Genomic DNA, 17662 nt, shown 5'->3' with positions numbered 1-17662 from the left:
CTTTCACCACTAAGTCGAACAAAACAAACCTCATCTATATTTAATGGAATTCTTTGCTTATATTCTGAACTTGAAAGGACTGCAAAAGAAGTGAGAATCCATTTTTTTTTTAAACAAATCTGCTAACAGTGGGGCTCAAGTGACAAGGGGCTAAGTGAAGCGAGTAGGTGAATTGAGATACGGGCAATCACGCTACATCAAAAAAAAAAAAAACAAAAACACGCTACATAGCTACAGTGAAATGGAGAAACGGCAAAGCTTTACATCCCCGGACTCCCTCTACCCCTAATCCTCAACGTTTTCTCAGCATCGCCACCAAACGGGGCCCCGACTATCCCCAGCGTGGGCGTGGAAGCGAATCTGCTATCTTTAATATGCAGTCCACGTCGCCTAGAACGGGGTGGGAGGGTGCAATGGGAGGAGCTCTCCCTGCGACCACGCCCCTCGCCTTTTCGCCTTATCAGTATGCATACCCCCTCCACCCAATTTGAGATCAAGTCTGAACCTCCCAATCCTGGCGTTCAGGCCTCTCCAGTCATTCTCTCAGCGGTGGTCCAATACCTGCACTTTTTTCCGGGTTCCTCCCAACCCCTCGTGGCCCAGCTCCACCGCACTCAGCTCTTAGAGAGACTCCATCACCCTAAAACCAAAAAACCAAGCCCGTTGCTGTCCACTGGATTCCGACTTCTAGCAACCCTATAACAACAACAAAAGACCACTGCTGTGGGAGTCGATTCCGACTTACAGCGACCCTATAGAACAGACTAGAACTGTCCCATAGAATTTCCAAGGAGAGAATGGCGGATTCAAAGTGCGGACCTCTTGGTTAGCAGCTATAGCACTTAACCACTACAATACCAGAGCTTCCATAGCAACCCTTTAGGACGGAGCAAACTGCCCCATCGAATTTCTAAGGTTGTAATCTTCACGGAAGCTGACAGCCACATCTTTCTCCCACAGAGCGGCTGGTGGGTTGGAGCCACCATTGTTTCGGTTAGCGGAGCGCTTAACAACTCCGCCATCAGGGCTCCTGTTCCACCACCCTACCACACCCCCAAATCTGTCTCCAGCCCTGTGGGGTGCAGAAACACACACACACTAAAAAAAAAAAAACAGGAGTCTAATTTTCTTGGGACAATTGGTTCTTTGGCAGGAGGGGAGCAGTGGGGAGTATCTTCAGCACAGCTAAACTTTGCCGTGCCTTCCATAAACAATTTCCCACTCTATAATTTGCCTTCTTTCCTTCCCCCAGTCTTCTGGAACTGGCATGAGGCCCATATTTCTGTGGCATTCAGAGTTCTGTGAGGTAGAGCATTCCTTTCAACAGGATCTAGAACTCATTGGGTTGCAGAATTTTAACAACTAAGCTCTGGAGGTCCCAAGAAGCCAGAGTTGGTTGGAGCTTGGCTCAAAATTCCAAGGGAGCTCAGAACTCTACAGGGTCCAGAATTCCATGGAGGTGAGACTCCAATGTCTTTGACACCTAGCGTTCCCAGCTCAGCAACACCTGGGATACTGTGGCTAAGGCAGAAAGGTCTTCATAGCTTGAAAGTGTATGCAATAATGTCACTACATCGGAGCAGCGCCTCAGCCTGCACACCTATCGGAGTCTGCAGCTGCGACACGTAGAAGTTGGCCACATCCAGGTCAGTGGCTCCAAAGCGGGCAGTCACATGCACACCCTCGTGCAACGTGAAGCTCACCTGGTGACCCGCCATGGCCAACAGGCTTCGGAGGTAGCGCTCCCGAAGGATGGCTCGAGCTCGCTGTTCCTGGGATTCTAGAGATTCTTGAACTACGGGAGACTCCTGGACTTCAGGAACCTCTGGCTTCAGAAGGGCCCTGCGTCCATCAGGGGCAAAGCCACGGCTTGAGCCATCAGGGCCCCGGGGCAGCCGGAGCACAGGCACAGGAATGGTGGGTGAACTCTGCATTGCCCTGGCTGTTGGGTGAGAAGAACAGGGAAGACATCAGCTAGGGGGCATGGGGACTAAAAGGAGTCAGGCGGAATTGGATGCACTAGGGGGCATGGGGACTAAAAGGAGTCAGGCGGAATTGGATGCACTAGGGGGCATGGGGACTAAAAGGAGTCAGGCGGAATTGGATGCAGAGGCATGTCTACCAGGCATCTCACGTGGAACCTGTCCAAACCCCAACTCCTGATCTTCCCTCTGAAAATCTGCACCACCTCTCCCCCAGGCCCCTTTCTCAGGAACTGGCAGTCACCCAGTGACTTGGGCCAGAAACAGAGTGTGATATGCACAAGAATGTGAGTTCCATGAGGGCAGAAACTTCTGTCTGCTTTTATCACAGCTTTATCCCTGTTCATGGCTCAGAGTAAAGAATAAGTATTTGCTGAGAGAACCCCAGCCTCCTCTCTCTCTCTCCCTTTCTGACCATCCATCCAATCCATCAGGAAATCTTATCTTCCAAATAGATTCACAATCGCACAGGAGCCAGCTTGAAAGGGCTCCCACTGGCCAAATCTAGAACAATTTGTACATTAAAATAATGATTGCGGGGCTTCCTGGATCTTTGAGAACATTCAAGCAGGTGAGACAGTGGCAGGAAACCATGCTGACACCCCACCCCAGACTTGATCGTCTCTTCACATTTGGCCTTAGGCCAGGATCTGTACCAGGGGTCAGCAAACTTTTTCCGTAAAGGGTCAAATAGATAGAACTGCTCCATCGGGTTTTCTTGGCCGTAATCTTCGCAGAAGCACATCGCCAGGCCTTTCTCCTGTGCAGCCTAGCCACTGGGTGGCTTCAAACCACCAAACCCTTAGAAGCAGCTGGCCTCATAGACTTGCAAAGGCTAATGGAAGGCTCAGTTATGGTACCACCTGGGAAACAACACCTTGCAAGGTTGGGATGCTGTCCCTACAGGAGTGGAATCACTCTGAACCAGCCAACAGTATCTATCTAATACTGTTTCTCTCACCGCCGGAATACGTGGATCTGGGAGCAAAGGGGTGGAAAAGGTTAGTGGCACCTCTCAGTATTAAACCTAACGACTCACTGAAAAAAATCAAATAATGATTGCTACAGATTATTATAACCTGCTGAACAAAGCAGAAATCCATGAGTCCATACTGGTTATAAGTAAAGAAATGGATAAATAAATAAATGAAGGGGGAGAAGGAAAGGTTGTCCCTTACAGTAGAATGGCAACTAATAAATATAAAAGGCATGGCGATGGCATTAGAAAATCATCAATGGATGCTAAAGCTAGTGGGTGAACATTTGGTGAGGTACAGGATTACCTACATCATCTTAAAGTACCTCTTCACTACGTGTTTATTCATTATCCAGGGCAAAGAGTAACTTCATAGTGGAGAAACTTGGTGGACGCTACCTTAATGATCAAACTCACTCATAATGGAACAAAGTGACACCACGTGCCTCCTGATAGCAGGTACTGAGGACAGGGCATCGCTTCTGCAGTCTTCCCGCCAAAAGCGCATCAGCTGAATCTAACGAGGCCGTCATGAGTCAGAAAAGCCTCGACAACTAGCAACAATCATGAGGAAACAGCAAACAAACCCAAATTGTGGGACATTCTATAAAATAAGTAGCCTGGACTCTTCAAAAATACCAAGGTCATAAAAGAGAAAGACTGAAGAAAAAATACATACTTAAATATATTCACAAGGTGCTCTGGTGGCGCAGTGGGTAAGTGCTCAGCTCCAACTAAAAGGTCAGTGGTTCGAACCTACTAGCCGCTCCACAGGAGAAAGATGTGGCAGTCTGCTTCTGTAAAGATTACAGCCTTTGAAAGCCTATGGGGCAGTACTGCTCTGTCCTATAGGGTCGCCATGAGTCAGAATCAACTTGACAGCAATGCGCTTGGTTTTTGTTTTATATGTATTCACAAGAAGTCCCTGGGTGATGCAAACAGTTTACCCTCAATGACTAACTGGAAGTTTGGTTGTTTGAACCCATTCAGCAGCACTGCAGAAGAAAGGCTTGGCAACCTGCTTCTGTAAAGACAACGACCAAGAAAACCCTACAGACCACTTCTACTCTGTAACATATGCGGTCGCCATATGTCTGATCTGACTCCACAGCGACGAGTTTGGGTTTTTTTAATATATATTCATAACCCAACACTTATAACTCCCACCACTGCCGACACCCTGATCCAGTTCCCATCACTTCCTGCCTGGACTATTGAAGTCACTTCCTCACTGACTTCCCAGCTTCCACTTTCACCAACGGCCCCCAGTCTGTCCCACACAGCCATCACAAGGATCCTGTTAGAAAAGTCTGATCAGGCCCCACTTCTGCTCAGAGACGTCCCGGGGCTCCCGCCTCAGAGTCCTCCCTACAGCCCCCCAGTCCTGCATGCTCCGGATCTTGCTGCTCTCTACCCTCAGAGCCTTCATTCCACACCGGTTCTCTCAACTCCCCTCACACTGGCCTCCTTGCTGACCTTCAGACACACCTGGTACAGGCCTTTCTCAGGGCCCTTGCACTAGCTGTTTCCTCAGCCTGTATCTCCTTTTCTGCTGCCTGAACGCTCTGTCTTAAAGATGTACATTTCATCCGTCTCCATCCCTTCACTGGCTTCATCATTGTTTATAGCACACAACACTACTTGACGTGACACCTTATATTTATTGTTCTCTTTATGGCTGTCTCCTCCACCAACCAGTTGCCTCCTTGAGGGTAGGCCCCTTGCTCTTGCACTGCTGAGTCCCCAGTTCCTGGAACAGTGCCTGGCTCAGAAACCAAAATCAACAGCAAAAAACAAACCTGTTGCCATCAAGTCGATTCTGACTCATAGTGACCCTATAAGACAAGTAGAACTTCCCCATAGGGTTTCCAAGGCTGTCATCTTTACGGAAACAGACTGCCACATCTTTCTCCTGCAGAGCAGCTGGTGGGTTTGAACCACCAACCTTTTGGTTAGCAGCTGAGCACTTAACTGCTACACTACCTGGCTCCTCAGCACAGAGGCCAGGCTCAGTAAATACTGTTCTTATGAATGGAGTAGAAATGAAGCTCCCAGGCCCTTGCTTAGCTGTGTGACCTCAAGCAAAAGACTATTTTCTCTTCCATTATATGAAAAAATAGTAGCAATTGCCACCCATGCGTGTTATCAAGATTCAGTAGTAGGCTCGTGCAGAACGGGGCCCGACTCACGCTACACCAGTTGCCATCCAGTCATGGAATGTCAGCGTGTCAGAGTACGACGTGCTCCATGGGGTTTTCAATGATTGATTTTTCTGAAGTAGATCACCAGGCCTTTCTTCCAAGATGCCTGTGGGTGGATTCGAGTGGCCAACCTTTCCGTTAGCAGCCGAGCACAGAAGCTATTAGCACCTCAGGGACTCTAACACATACTAAAAAAAAAAAACATGTTACCATTGAGTCGATTCCTATTCATAGCAATCACATAGGACAGAGTAGAACTGCCCCGTAGGGTTTCTTAGGCCGTAGATCTTTATGGAAGCAGACTGCCACATCTTACTTCCGGGAAGAGGCTGGTGGGTTCAAACCACCAAGCTTTTGGTTAGCAGCCAAGCGTTTAACCACTTCGCCACCAGGGTTCCTTCCAACACAAATGGTTATTATAGTTGTAAGGTGCCGTCAAGTCAGCTCCAACTCATAGCAACACTTCAGGACAGAGTAGAACTGCCCTATAGGGTTTCCAAGGATTTGAACTGCCAACCTTTTGGTTAGCAGCCAAGTGTTTAACCACTGTGCCCCCAGGGCTCCTTACCACACATACTAAGTTCCATATAAAAGATAGTTGTTGGTGTTATTGTTATTCATTGCTGTGACCCGGACTAAGTTGCTTCACCATGCTGTGCCTCAGTTTCCCCATCTGTGAAATGGGGCTGAAAAAGGCCTGAAGTCGCAGGGTTGCTGTGGGGATTAAATGACCTAACAAATGTACACTGCTTAGGACACACCTGGAACTTGTTAAGTGCTACGGCTAAGATGCTGCTTGTCTATAAGGAAATGCTGGCCTTGTGGGTGGGAACAGGGAGAGAGGCGGCCCTGCTCCCTGCAGCTCAGTCCCCTCCTCCCTCAAGCCCAGGGAGGACTCACTGAGGTGACTGGGAGGTGCTAGGCACCCAAGGTGCCCAGGGCCAGGCACAGAATGCAGGTCTGCATTGTCTTTTTTGTGTGTGTTAGGCTCTTCTGTCTCTGCAGCTCAACTGCGAGCTCCTTGCAAGAAAGGACCTGTGGAAAACAGGGCTTGACCCTACTGATATTTGGGGCCAGGATAATTCTTCATTGTGGGGGCTGTCTTGTGCACATTATTGTTGGGTGCTGTGGAGCTGATTCCGACTCATGGCAACTGTACAGGGCAGAGCAGAACTGCCCCCTTGGGTTTCCTAGGCTGTAATCTTTACAGGAGCAGATCAACAGGTCTTTTCACCTGCTGAGCGGCTGGTGGGTTCGAACTGCTGACCTTTCCTTAGCAGCCAAGTGCTTAAACCACTGTGCAACCCAGGTTCCTTTTCACGTGCATAGGTATAGGGTTTAGCAGCATTCCTGGCCTCTACCCACTAGGTGCCAGTAGAACCCTCGCCCTAGTTGTGACTACCAAAATTACATCTCAATAAAGCCGTTAGAAAGTCTCCAGACATTGTCCAATGTTCCCTAGGGGGCAAAAATCGCCCCTAGTTGTGAACCACTTCTGTTAGACAAACAGATGTTGGAGGGGAGGAATAAAGATGGCTACTGAAGACATGAAAATATTCACCACCTCTCTGAGAACCAGAGAAATTCAAATTAAGGCTACAAAGCCATGGATTCTTCACCACTTAGACTCAGAGAGATCAAAAGGGTTGAGAGCACACTCACTTGTGCTGGTAAAGCTGTGGAGAAACAGGCTGTCAAGTCCCTTGGGAGCATAAATTAGGACGGCCTCAGCAGAAGGCAACTTGACAGTAACCATGGTGACGCAGTGGTTAAGCACTCACTCGACTGCTAACCGAAAGGTCAGCAGTTCCAACCCATCAGCAGCTCTGTGGGAGAAAGATGTGACAGTCTGCTTCCATAAAGATTACAGCCTTGAAACCCTAGGTGACGGGTCTGAAAACCTTAAAGGCACAATCCTTCGGATTTAGCACTTCTAATGGAGAGGCCAAGAGGTAGTGTGGGGAGAGCTTTAGCTACCTTTTTCTTTTTGCAGGAGGCCTGGAAACACCATAGTTAATCGCTCGGCTGCTAACTGAAAGGTTGGTGATTTGAACCCACCTGGTGGCTCCACGGGAGAAAGACGTGGTGATCCGCTTCTGTGAAAGACTGCAGCCTTGGAAACCCTGTGGGGCAGTTCTACTCTGTTACATGGGGTGGCTATGAGTCGAAACTGACAGCAACTAAGAACAACAATCTATTTTTGTACCTTTTGAATTTTATACATAATTTTTCTCTTCTACTCCAAATGTTTTTGCTTAATTTTAACTTTACAAAGGACGGGGTATACCGTAATGCTTCCGGGTCTCTTAAAAAAAATGTTAGAAAGAGCCCTGTCCCCTCCAGGGATCTGAACCCCATCTCCTATTATCCTACAGTTCCCCACCCAGAACTTTCCTAGTATCTTGTGTCACCAGCTGGCCAGCCCTAATGATCCTATGCCCCCTCAGGTAGCCCAAATCGAATACTTCTTAGCAGAACTTCACCATGAATCTGAAACTGGTTTGGTTTTTGGTTTTCAGCAGAACATAAAGCAGAGTTCGACAAACCTCCTCTGTAAAGGGCCAGATAGGATTTTAGGTTTTACAGGCCATAGGATCTGGGTCACAACGACTCAACTCTGCAACTGTAGCACAAAATAAACCGTAGACGATTCCTACATGAATGAATGTGGCTATGTTCCAATAAAACTTTACTTATTGGATTACTGCAATTTTATCTAATTTCACATGCTACGAAATTTTTTTTATAAGTTTTTTTTTTTTTTTTTTTAACCACTTAAAAATGTAAAACCACTCTTAGCTCGTGGGCCATGCAAGAACAGGCAGCAGGCGGCAGTATACCACCTGGGCATAGAGAATGGGAGTGTAGACTCTCGGAGACAGCCGGGTCACAGCCCTCCCCGACTTACCACAGGGGAGGGGGTCTGAGAGGTCACTGTGACTTTGTGAACAGCCCATTTCCTCCTCTGGGAAATGAAGCATAAAAAAAGACCTTCGAGGGCTGTTAGGAAAATGAGGGGGCGGCATGCAGAGTCCCTGGGTGGCATAAACGTTAACACGCTTGGCTGCTAAATGAAAGGTTGGTGACTCAAGTCCACCCAGAGGTGCCTCAGGAGAAGGGCTGGTAATCTACTTCTGAAAAATCAGGCACTGAAAACCCTATGGAGCACAGTTCTACTTGGTCCCACACAAGCGGTCACCGTGAGTTGGAATTGACGGTAACTGGAGGATCATGCAGCCAAAGAACATTCCAGAGAGCCTAACACAGACAGAACTCTGGGCTTCCATATCCAACTCATCAGCAAGGCTTGTTGGCTCCATCTTCCAAACATATCCAGGATCCAGCAACACCACACCACCCCTACTCTACTCCCTCACCGGTCCTGCTACTGTCCCCCCCTCCCTTAACTGGACGATTGCAGTCTCCCCCTCACCAGGCTCCTGGCTTCCACCTTCACTCCAGTCTGTTCCCCCAGCAGAGGAGGGCCAGGTGCTAATTTAGGATTTCTCTGTCTCCCTCTGCCTGCTGCAAGAATAGACCCTGAGGGACAACAGGAAAAGCAGGGAGCCCAGTGAGCCCACTGCAACGGTCAGGATAGAAGATAAAGGTGTTTAGGATGGGGTGTGGCAGTGGAGATGAGGTGAAATGGTCAGATTAGTATATGTCTTCATTTTTGTCTTTAATATTTGTTGTATTTTTGGTGAGAAAAAGTATACAAAGCAAAACAGGTTCCCATTCAACAGATTAGCATATGTTTTGAAGGTTGAGAGCCTGCAGAATTTTGGTGATGGTCTGGATGTGTGGGTCAAGGGAAAAACTGGAGTCAAGGGGGACTCCAAGGTTTTTGCCTGATGGGGAAGACCGAGGTAAATGGGATTAAGGGATAAACACATTTTCTAACGTGTCTAACCACTGTCACGGAAAGTTTAGTCATGGGTCACCAGCCCTCAGGGCTTTCCTCCAAAGGATGCTAGCACTTCAGTGTTTGAAGAGAATCACCCTAGTCTCCAGAGTTAGCACTCTATAAGGGGTTGATGACTTAAGCAAGTGGACAAAGATGATGTTAAATCCCTGGATAAAACAAAATCAATACTCATGCAATCCTCATTTCCAAATGAAGAAACTGAAGCTGGAAGACGTAGGGCAATTTCTGAGTGCAAGCTAGAATATGGCAGGAAAAGGAGGCCAACCCAGGTGGGTCTGACCAGGGATCCGGGCCCCTTACCCCTGCCCTGTGCAGGACTGCAGACTTGATTTGGCCAGGACAGGGGAGCCCTTGGAGGTTTTGGAGCAAAGGTATGACCAGATAAGAATCTGACTTGAGAAAGGTCATGGCAGGGCGTGCCCAAGAAGGTGAAGAAAGGTATTATCCACTCTCCCTGGTGACCTGGCCAAAATTCTTTATCCTTTCAGTCTCCAAGCCAAAGATTTACTGCTGGAAGGTTTCAGGGAAATGTCCGCACCCATCCCCCACCACTTGAAAACCTGCTTGGTTAGGCTCAAGAGCTCATAACTTAGTTCAATGGCCAGGGAAGGAGATTCACGGAGATCCCTCCCTGGAGGACATCCTTTTAAGAAAATGAGAGTGGATCAGCTCAGTGGACAAACTTAGCCAGCACTTCAAAAGTATCAAAGTAAGGAAATAACTGAGTTATCAGATTAACAACGAGGTTCCCATAGCCAATCAACCAAGGTGCTCACGTGTCCACACACACCCGTGGGCTGCCCTGTCTTGATGCAAATTAGTGATATGTGGCCTCCAGGGAGGGTCAGAACCCCAAGGACAGAATGCCTCCCCTCCGCTCCGCCCCGGGCCTGGTCAGTTCTCTTTCAATTCCGCCCTGGCCACCCATCGCTCTCCTTTTCTTATACTAAGTAGGTCCTCCAGGCCCCCAGGCGTCCACTCCCCACTCTGCCCTGAGCGCTGGAGCTGGTCATTCTTCCCAGCTCCCCGCTCCGATTAAGGAGGCGATTCTACTCAGGGAAAGACAAGAGTCTGACAACTGCCCCCGCTGTTACTACTCTGAGGATCGTCGTCATCATTTCCCCGAGGGGGAGCATGCCTCCCTCCTGCTACTCCCCAATCCCATGCAGGGCGCGGGGACGTCCCCGCTGCCTGCGTTCGGGTACCAAAGCGTCCCTGCTGCCGGCGTTCCAGGCGCAGCCTCGCCTTTTCCCGCCACGGCCGGCCTCTCACGGGGGTGGGCGGCCCGGGCCCGGGCCAGGGGAAGGGAACCCGCTCCGACTCCCCGCCACCACCCCACACTTACCGAGGTCCGCTGCTGTAGCACCCCCACTTCCGCCGGCGCCTAGCACCAGAGGCCCGGGCGGGCTGCGAGCCGCAGAGCCAGGGTTCCGCCCGCGCTGCCGCGGCTGCCCCACGTGGTGGCCGGCGGGCTTGCAGGCTCAGAAGCGAGCACAGACCTGGGCACCACTCCGCTGGCTTGGCTGGCGGGCCAGCGGGCGCTCCAGTCTAATCTGCTAGCTGCGAGATGGGGGCTTCTGGGATGCCCATTTTACAGTCAAAGAAACTGAGGCCCAGAGAGGAAAAGACTCCTTGCTTGGTCTTTTTGGCCTCCAGGCCTCTGGGCTATGCACCCCCAGGCCCTACACAAACACACCTACCCGTCGCTTCCAGTTAGAACCCACATGCCTTACTTGAAACCAGGAAAAGGCTTGCCGTGGGGTAGCTGGGGTGACCTAAAGGCAGTCATTTTGTCCTCCGGCCCTCCCTGCAGCCCCATTTTACAAAAGAGGCACTGCGAGGGGAATGTCTGCCCTGAAGTGCTGTGGGACCTCACTGCTCCCAGCTCAGGCAGACTTTGCTTCCTCTACACAGAGTTCCACGCAGGCAGGGACCCTGTGGGTCTCTGTGCTCACCAGGTCCCCAGGGCCTGGTACGTGGCACACAGTAGGCTCTCAGCAAGTATCTGTTGAAAGAATGCCAGTCACACAGTAGGAGCTTAATCGATATTTGTGAGGGAACTGTGAATGAGGCAGGTCGAGCCATGTATCAGCCAACAAGACAGATCAGAAGCCTGCCCCTCTCAGAACCTACATTTTAGGGGGTGTGGTGAAGATCAAACACTTGGTGTCCAAACCTGAGCCTCAGGCGGAAAGGCAAGGCAAACGGAATAAATGAGCAAATACGTAAAAGATGTCTCAGGGCATAAGAAGTGATGTGAAAAATATAAAATAAGGGCCACGGAATAGATGGTGGCAAAGTTGGGGGAGCGTCTTTAATTGAGTGGTCAGAGGAGGCAGTGTCAAAGGAAAAGCCACCTTAGGTAACCCTCTAGTTCCAGCCTCTCCAAACTCCTTTGACAGATGGGGAAACTGAGGCCCAGGAGGGAACTGGGGACAGATGGAGGTCATCGAGTGTAAATTGCAAGGCCTTCAGCAGGGTGGGGCTACTTTAGATACCATGGTCAGGGAGGCCCTGGGCTCTCTGGAGGACAATTGAGCTGAGACCTGAATAACAATATGAGAAGCCCACCTGGCCTGGAGCATGGCTCCTCCAGGATGTGAAATGATCAGCATGTGAAATGCCAAATGCACTCAGTTCTGGGCTGGGGTCAGCTGGGGCAGGACAGAGGCTGGCCCTGACCTCAGGGGGCTTGTATTCTGGGGGGTTGGGAGAGCAATCAACAAACAGCCCTATATTATGATGTGGTTGGTAGGTAGTAAGGGATAGAGGGGAGGGCAGGGTGTGGACGCCACTTCAAACAGTGATCTGAAAGGGCCGCTTTGACGAGGGAAGTTAAGGGGTGGAGGGAGGTAAGATAGTTGGCTACTTGCTTTTAATTGCCAGTCCACGTTTAAGAAGAGAGAAATTGCATATCATTACCACCCTCCTGGGCTCCAAACCCTTGTAAGCCCCCAGTCTCAGGAAAATCAAAAGAACTTAAACTGGTCAAAAGACCTTCCTGGATCCGTCCGCGTTTCCTCACTGACCTCAGTCACCCACCGCTCTATCCCTATTCCTTATTGTTCCTCAATACATAAGCCCGCTGCCTAGCCCCCTCACCTCCGTCGGGTCTTAACTCCACCACGCCCTTCCCTGATGTCGGCAAGAAAATTGGAGACCCCACACCAGTAACCCTAGCCCCTTCCTGGCTTTATTTTTCTCCATGGTACTTTATCATGGAAAGCACTCTTTATTTTTACATCTTTATCTTGTTTGAAGGGTACCTACCCCGCTAGAGTATAAGCTATAGGAGAGCAGGAATTTTGCCTGTTTTGTACGGCAATGGGGTGGGGGTGGGGTACCCCCCCCACCCCAGTGCTTAGAACAGGAGCCTGGTGCACAGTAGGCGCTCAGTGTTTGCTAAATGAATTTTGATTGTAATGCATTTCATGGAACAGTCCAGATTACAGTAGGAGCCTAATTAGAAACGTGGCCGCACCATTGTCTCGCGGGGGGTATGTGTAGGCAGCCTGTGCCTCAGTTGCACCAGGAGGAAAATGATTGGGTTTGGGCACTCCGCCAGTCGCAGTGGGCACCGTCTTGATTGCGTCTGGCTGCCGGCCGGCTCCTGCGTGGCCGCCCCCGGCCCCTCCCGCCAGGCCCCGCCCCCGGAGGGCGGAGCCGCGGCCCGGCCAGCACGTGTAAGAGTTCGCGGCGGGTCGCCGCAGTCACTCACCTGAGCGCCGCGCTCCCAGCGCACTGCTCGCGCGTCCTCCGCCTGCCAGCCAGCCTGCCTGCCTGCTCGCCCGGCCCGCGACCCATGTCCCGCCGCAAGGCCGGCAGCGCGCCCCGCCGAGTCGACCCCGTGCCCACCGCCAACTCAGACGACGAGATGGAGATGCCGGACCTCGTCATCGAAGCGAAGCCCGAGCTAGACGCGCGGCCCCTACAGGCCCCGGGGCTGGGGCCCTTCTCCCCGAAGGAGGCGCCCGCACCGCGGCGCCCCGGAGGCGAACCCCGCCATTCCCCCGGCCCCACGCCCGCCGGGGCCGTCCTCCACGCCCTCGGCGCGAGGAGCCAGTGGGCCCTGTGGACGCGGCTGATCCCCAACTCTCTCGGTGAGCTCGTCGGCCCCGGGCCCAGCCTTCCTCCACTTTGACTCTCGGGTCGAGGGGGGGAACCCCTGCACTGGGCGCAGACCCCTCGCCCTGCCCTACCTCCCTCGGCCGGTCCTGGCCCTTAGCCCCCTTTCTGACCCTCGGGCTTCCCCTCTCCCTCGGAACCCCAGGCCCCCATCCTGGCCCCGCCCCACGCTCACCACCCGCTTCCTCCCTGCAGACCGCCAGCCATGGACCGACAAACACCCAGATCTGTTGACCTGCGGCCGCTGCCTGCAGACCTTCCCGTTGGAGGCCATCACTGCCTTCATGGACCACAAGAAGCTGGACTGTCAGCTCTTCAGAGGCCCCAGACCCTGGCAGGGCTCAGGTGAGTAGAGCGGGCGTGCAGTCCCTCTCTCAAGTTCAAGGGCTGGGCTTCCTGCGAGAGAAGCGTGGCTGAGCTGGACAGGCAGGGCAGCTAGCGCGACTTCCCCTTTCTGGCTCCCCTTGGGGTGCAGCCTAGGCGTGGCCAGGGCCTGCCCCGTCCTAGCAGGGACCTGTGGTGGTGGGGGCGGGGGCCGGGCAGGCGGGGAGGGCGGCCCACAGGGTGTGGCCAGCCCCAGAAGACTGGCCTGGGGTTTTGCCACAGGCACCCCCCCCCAATCTAGTTTCACTTCTCCTTCCCCTTGGCCAGAAATAACTGGCCAGGTGGCTGGACCAGGGTGGCAGTAGGGCGGACCTCTGGGAGGGGGCAGCGGCCTGGGGAGGGGGGTAGCCTAGACCAGCTGGAAGGGGAGGTTGCCACCCTCTCCCACCTCTTTCTCACTTCTGGTGCGTTCTGATCAGAGCCCTGGACGGGGCTTCTGTCATCTAACCCCTGATGGAATCTCCCAGTTCTGAGTGCTGGGAAGCCCCTGGTTGAGCCCGGCTCTGGGTGTCTGGATACCTGGGTTCCTTCTCTTGGGAGGGAATTAAAACCCTTAACATGGTATTGTGGCTTGTGGGGCTCATCCATATTTATGAATTTCCAGCCCTGGGGGCCCATGCCCTCCTGGGACTTTTGTGAGAAACTGTGTCATACTCAGGGCTGGGCCGAGGGAGGGTCCCCTGGTGGGAGAGTGAAGGAAGGGAAGAGCTGTGACCAGTCAGGTTTGGAGCTGGACCCCCTGCTGAGTAACAGTTGTGATGAGATTGCTGGACTAACACACTCAGAAATGAGTGTATTTGTAGACTGGGGGGCACCTTGGAGCCGTGGGCTTATTAGTTCATGTTTACTGAGGGCTTAATACAGACCAAAGCTTTCAACCCATATTCTGGTAGCTCAGGAAACAGGCTCAGAGACAGGTATGTCTCACCCAAGATTCCACAGCTAGGGAGCAGGGGAGGGGAATTCAAACCCAGGCTAGGCTGACCCTCCCTGGCCTCTCCCAGTCCTCTTGACCCCCGTATTGCATTCCAGAGGCCACTCCATCCAAGACTGTCCAGGATTTGAAAAATCTTAAAGGCAAGTGGATCTGGGACATGTCCACTGAGGAACCCAGAGAAATATCAAGTGTGGGGTGGATACAGAGGATAGGGGATCTAGGTTACTACCTCTTCACCTCTGTGTGGCTGCTAAGCCTTCTTCCCCACCTGGACCTGAAAGCTACTATGTGGCACAATGGTTAGGCACTCGGCTGTGGTTCCCTCCTGGCGATCTGCTCCTGTAAAGATTCCCAAGCCCAATTTGTTGCCATTGAATTGATTCCAACTCACAGCGATCTCATATATAGGACAGAGATAGAGCTGCCCCATCGAGTTTCCAAAGCTGTCATCTTTTTGGGCGCAGACTGCCACATTTCTCCCAAGGAGCAGCGCTGTAACCATTGTGCAACCAGGGCTCCTTCCATAGATTACAGCCTAGAAAACCCTATGGGCAGTCTACACTGGCCTTTAGGGTTGCTATGAGTCCGAATCGACCCCACAGCACACATTATTAAACCAACAGTCTTTTTTGAAAATCTATTCCCTGCTTCCCAGGTTTCTGGATTGAAATACCAGTCCCAACCCTTTCAATCTGTGTGACCTTGGGGATGGTGCCCCTCTGCCTCAGTTTCCCCATCTGGAAAATAGATCTTATTTCCTGTCTTGAAGCGTGGCTGTGAGAGTGAGCTGAGGCAGGCATGGTCTAACGCACAGGAAGTGCTTACTGGACTTGGTTACCACCTCCTTAGCCAGGCCTTCCTACCACCCTGCACAGCCAAGCACTCCTGCCCCTCTCCCTGCTTTAACCTTTTCTCATGAGAATTTTCAAACCCATGAAAATAGAAGGAATCCCCGGGTACTTGGCACCCACACCACAGGTTACTTTCCTGGTTTCTTGTCTACCCACCCTCTGAGCACCAGCTTTTCTGAGAGCAGGGAGTTGTGTCTGCCTGTCTTGTGACTGCTGTGTTCTTGGCCCCCAGAATACAGCCTTTCCCACAGAAGGTATCCAGCTGGCAGCTGTTCACAGCTGTGAGCTGTGACTGCCATTATTTGATCACATAAGCAGCGAGCTCTCCTACAAACTGCCTTGCCCCTTTTTCTTCTCCAGAATGCGAGGACCTCAAAGCCTTGAGCTGCCTCCGCTGCGGCAGACAGTTCACACAAGCCTGGAAGCTGCTGTACCACGCCCAGTGGGATCACGGCCTGTCCATCTACCAGACAGAATCCGAAGCCCCCGAGACCCCGCTGCTGGGCCTGGCTGAGGTGGCTGTTGCAGTGTCCGCCGTGGTAGGGTCAGAGGTTGAGCCCAGGGGCTCCCGGGTTAGCGGCCGGCGGAGCCCCACCTGCTCTGTGTGCAAGAAGACCCTCAGCTCCTTCAGCAACCTCAAGGTGCACATGCGCTCGCACACGGGCGAGCGGCCCTATGCCTGTGACCAGTGTCCCTATGCCTGTGCCCAGAGCAGTAAGCTCAACCGCCACAAGAAGACGCATCGACAGCTGCAGCCCCAGAGCCCCTGCGCTGCCGACGCTGGTCAGGAGCAGGCCTCCGCGGCACCCCCAGAACCAGCCGCCCACGCTGCCGCTCCAGCTAGCACCCTCCAGTGCAGCGATGGGGAAGGGGGTGGAGCCGCCGCCACAGCCGGTGTCCAGGAGCCTGGGGCTCCCAGGGGTGGGGCTCAGGCAGGCCCTGGGGATGACGACTGGGGAGGTGCCACCATGGAACAGAGAGCTGACCCTGCCAAGAGCCAGAAGCCTCTGCCCAAGAAGATGCAGAAGTCCACGGGCAAGAGCCGCGGGCCAGGGGGCAGCTGTGAGTTCTGCGGAAAGCACTTCACCAACAGCAGCAACCTGACAGTGCACCGGCGCTCACACACCGGGGAGCGGCCCTACACTTGCCAGCTGTGCCCCTACGCCTGTGCACAGAGCAGCAAGCTCAACCGCCACCGCCGCATGCACGGCCTGGGGCCTGGCGGCACCTGCTTCCAGTGCCCCCACTGCTGCATTCCCTTTGGCCTGCGTGCCACCCTGGACAAGCACTTGCGACAGAAGCATGGGGAGGGGGCATCTGAGCATCGGGCTGCCCCTGTGCCCCACTCCTAATGCCACTGTTGGCCTGCCTGTCCTTCCCCTGCTGCAAGTAAATCCTTCCTCCCTAGTACTCGTTCGGACTCTTGGCTTTCTTGGGGTGTATGAGGTGGGGCAGGAGGCTCCCCTCCTTGGGTGGACGGCTGGACAGACCGGTTTGGGGTGAGGAGGTGAGGGGAAAGGCCGGCCCCCAGCGCCTGCGGCACAGCAGGACTGGCACAGAAAGCCGTGCTCCCGGTTCCCGGTGTGGGCGAGGCCAGGGCAGGGGCTGAGGCGAGGGCTGGGGAGCGGCCTGGACCTGTTGCCAGAGGCCCCCGGGCAAAGAGTCCCTGCCCAGCCTCTGCTGGGTGCAGGCCCGCACCCCATCCACACCTGCAGTCAGGTGTGGGCCCTTCCACAGCCCGATGATTGCCCGTGCCTTCACTTCCAGCACACCTGGCTGAGCCTCTGGGCTTTGTGACCCACACAGCAGTTCTCAGCAACAAGCCCAACGCTCTTGCACCATCCAGAGGTCTGGTTCCTTCAGCAAGGACTGGCCCTGCTGGCAGCACTGGCACCCGCTTGTAAACCTAGCCAGTTCCCAACCCAGGACTGCCCTGTACCGACCACAGACCACACTGAGGCCAGGTGAAGGGAATTAAATAATGTTTGATTTTATTACTCCACCAGAGCTAAAACCAGCAGCATCACAGCTTGAACCCTACCCTCCCCTGTCCCACCTCCCCCACCCCCGACTCTTCTGCCTAGTGGCGGTAATGGGGGCTTCGGGAGCGGGACCGTGAGCGCCTGGAGAGAGAAAGGGGGTGGCCCTGTGAGGGTGGCTGTGAAGCAAGAAGCCTGCCCCATCCCCAACATGCTGGGGACCTGTGAGGCTTGGGTGATCAGAATCAGCTGCAGAGAGGACTGATTCCCAAGGGCCACAGGGTTGGAGTGGAAGATGAGGG

At 53.1% G+C, this 17662-nt stretch overlaps 3 protein-coding genes across 11 annotated transcripts in view; 1 reads left to right on the top strand and 2 right to left on the bottom strand.

Annotated features, from left to right (window-relative positions):
- Positions 1-1124: 1124 nt before the first annotated feature.
- On the bottom strand, positions 1125-13684 carry GEMIN7 (gem nuclear organelle associated protein 7). Of its 7 annotated transcripts, none has more exons than XM_064293802.1 (3): positions 13445-13684; positions 5148-5347; positions 1125-1942 (listed from the first exon to the last, which is right to left on the bottom strand). In XM_064293802.1, the coding sequence occupies exon 3, from the start codon at positions 1932-1934 to the stop codon at positions 1539-1541; it is 396 nt and encodes a 131-aa protein (XP_064149872.1). In that variant the 5' UTR covers positions 1935-1942; positions 5148-5347; positions 13445-13684; the 3' UTR covers positions 1125-1538. The 7 variants fall into 7 exon arrangements, 6 of the variants coding, with proteins under 6 accessions (XP_064149872.1, XP_064149873.1, XP_023398931.1 ...); XM_064293803.1 differs by lacking the exon at positions 13445-13684 and adding an exon at positions 8593-10381; XM_023543163.2 differs by lacking the exon at positions 13445-13684 and adding an exon at positions 7218-8560.
- On the top strand, positions 12853-17356 carry ZNF296 (zinc finger protein 296). The gene is made up of 3 exons (XM_064293800.1): positions 12853-13184; positions 13405-13554; positions 15742-17356. The coding sequence occupies exons 1-3, from the start codon at positions 12887-12889 to the stop codon at positions 16731-16733; spliced, it is 1440 nt and encodes a 479-aa protein (XP_064149870.1). The 5' UTR covers positions 12853-12886; the 3' UTR covers positions 16734-17356.
- The window catches only part of CLASRP (CLK4 associating serine/arginine rich protein), a 36801-nt gene continuing 36485 nt past the window's right edge, over positions 17347-17662 (bottom strand). For all 3 annotated transcript variants that reach the window (XM_003406518.3, XM_064293797.1, XM_064293796.1), the window contains one exon: positions 17347-17504. In XM_003406518.3, the coding sequence (XP_003406566.1) occupies positions 17462-17504 (43 nt within the window). In that variant the 3' untranslated portion in view covers positions 17347-17461. The remainder of the gene's footprint in view (positions 17505-17662) is intronic.

The sequence above is a fragment of the Loxodonta africana genome, chromosome 11 (genome assembly GCF_030014295.1).
Source record: "Loxodonta africana isolate mLoxAfr1 chromosome 11, mLoxAfr1.hap2, whole genome shotgun sequence".
Classification (NCBI taxonomy): domain Eukaryota; kingdom Metazoa; phylum Chordata; class Mammalia; order Proboscidea; family Elephantidae; genus Loxodonta; species Loxodonta africana.
The sequence above is the reverse complement of the archived record's forward strand: the minus strand, read 5'-3'. Positions and strand labels throughout refer to the sequence as shown.

Coding starts and splice junctions, on each gene's coding strand:
- ZNF296 (XM_064293800.1), top strand. CDS start 12,887: ATGTCCCGCCGCAAGGCCGGCAGCGCGCCCCGCCGAGTCGACCCCGTG. Junction 13,185..13,404: donor GCTGATCCCCAACTCTCTCG/GTGAGCTCGTCG, acceptor TCCTCCCTGCAG/ACCGCCAGCCATGGACCGAC. Junction 13,555..15,741: donor CAGACCCTGGCAGGGCTCAG/GTGAGTAGAGCG, acceptor TTTCTTCTCCAG/AATGCGAGGACCTCAAAGCC.
- GEMIN7 (XM_064293802.1), bottom strand. CDS start 1,934: ATGCAGAGTTCACCCACCATTCCTGTGCCTGTGCTCCGGCTGCCCCGG.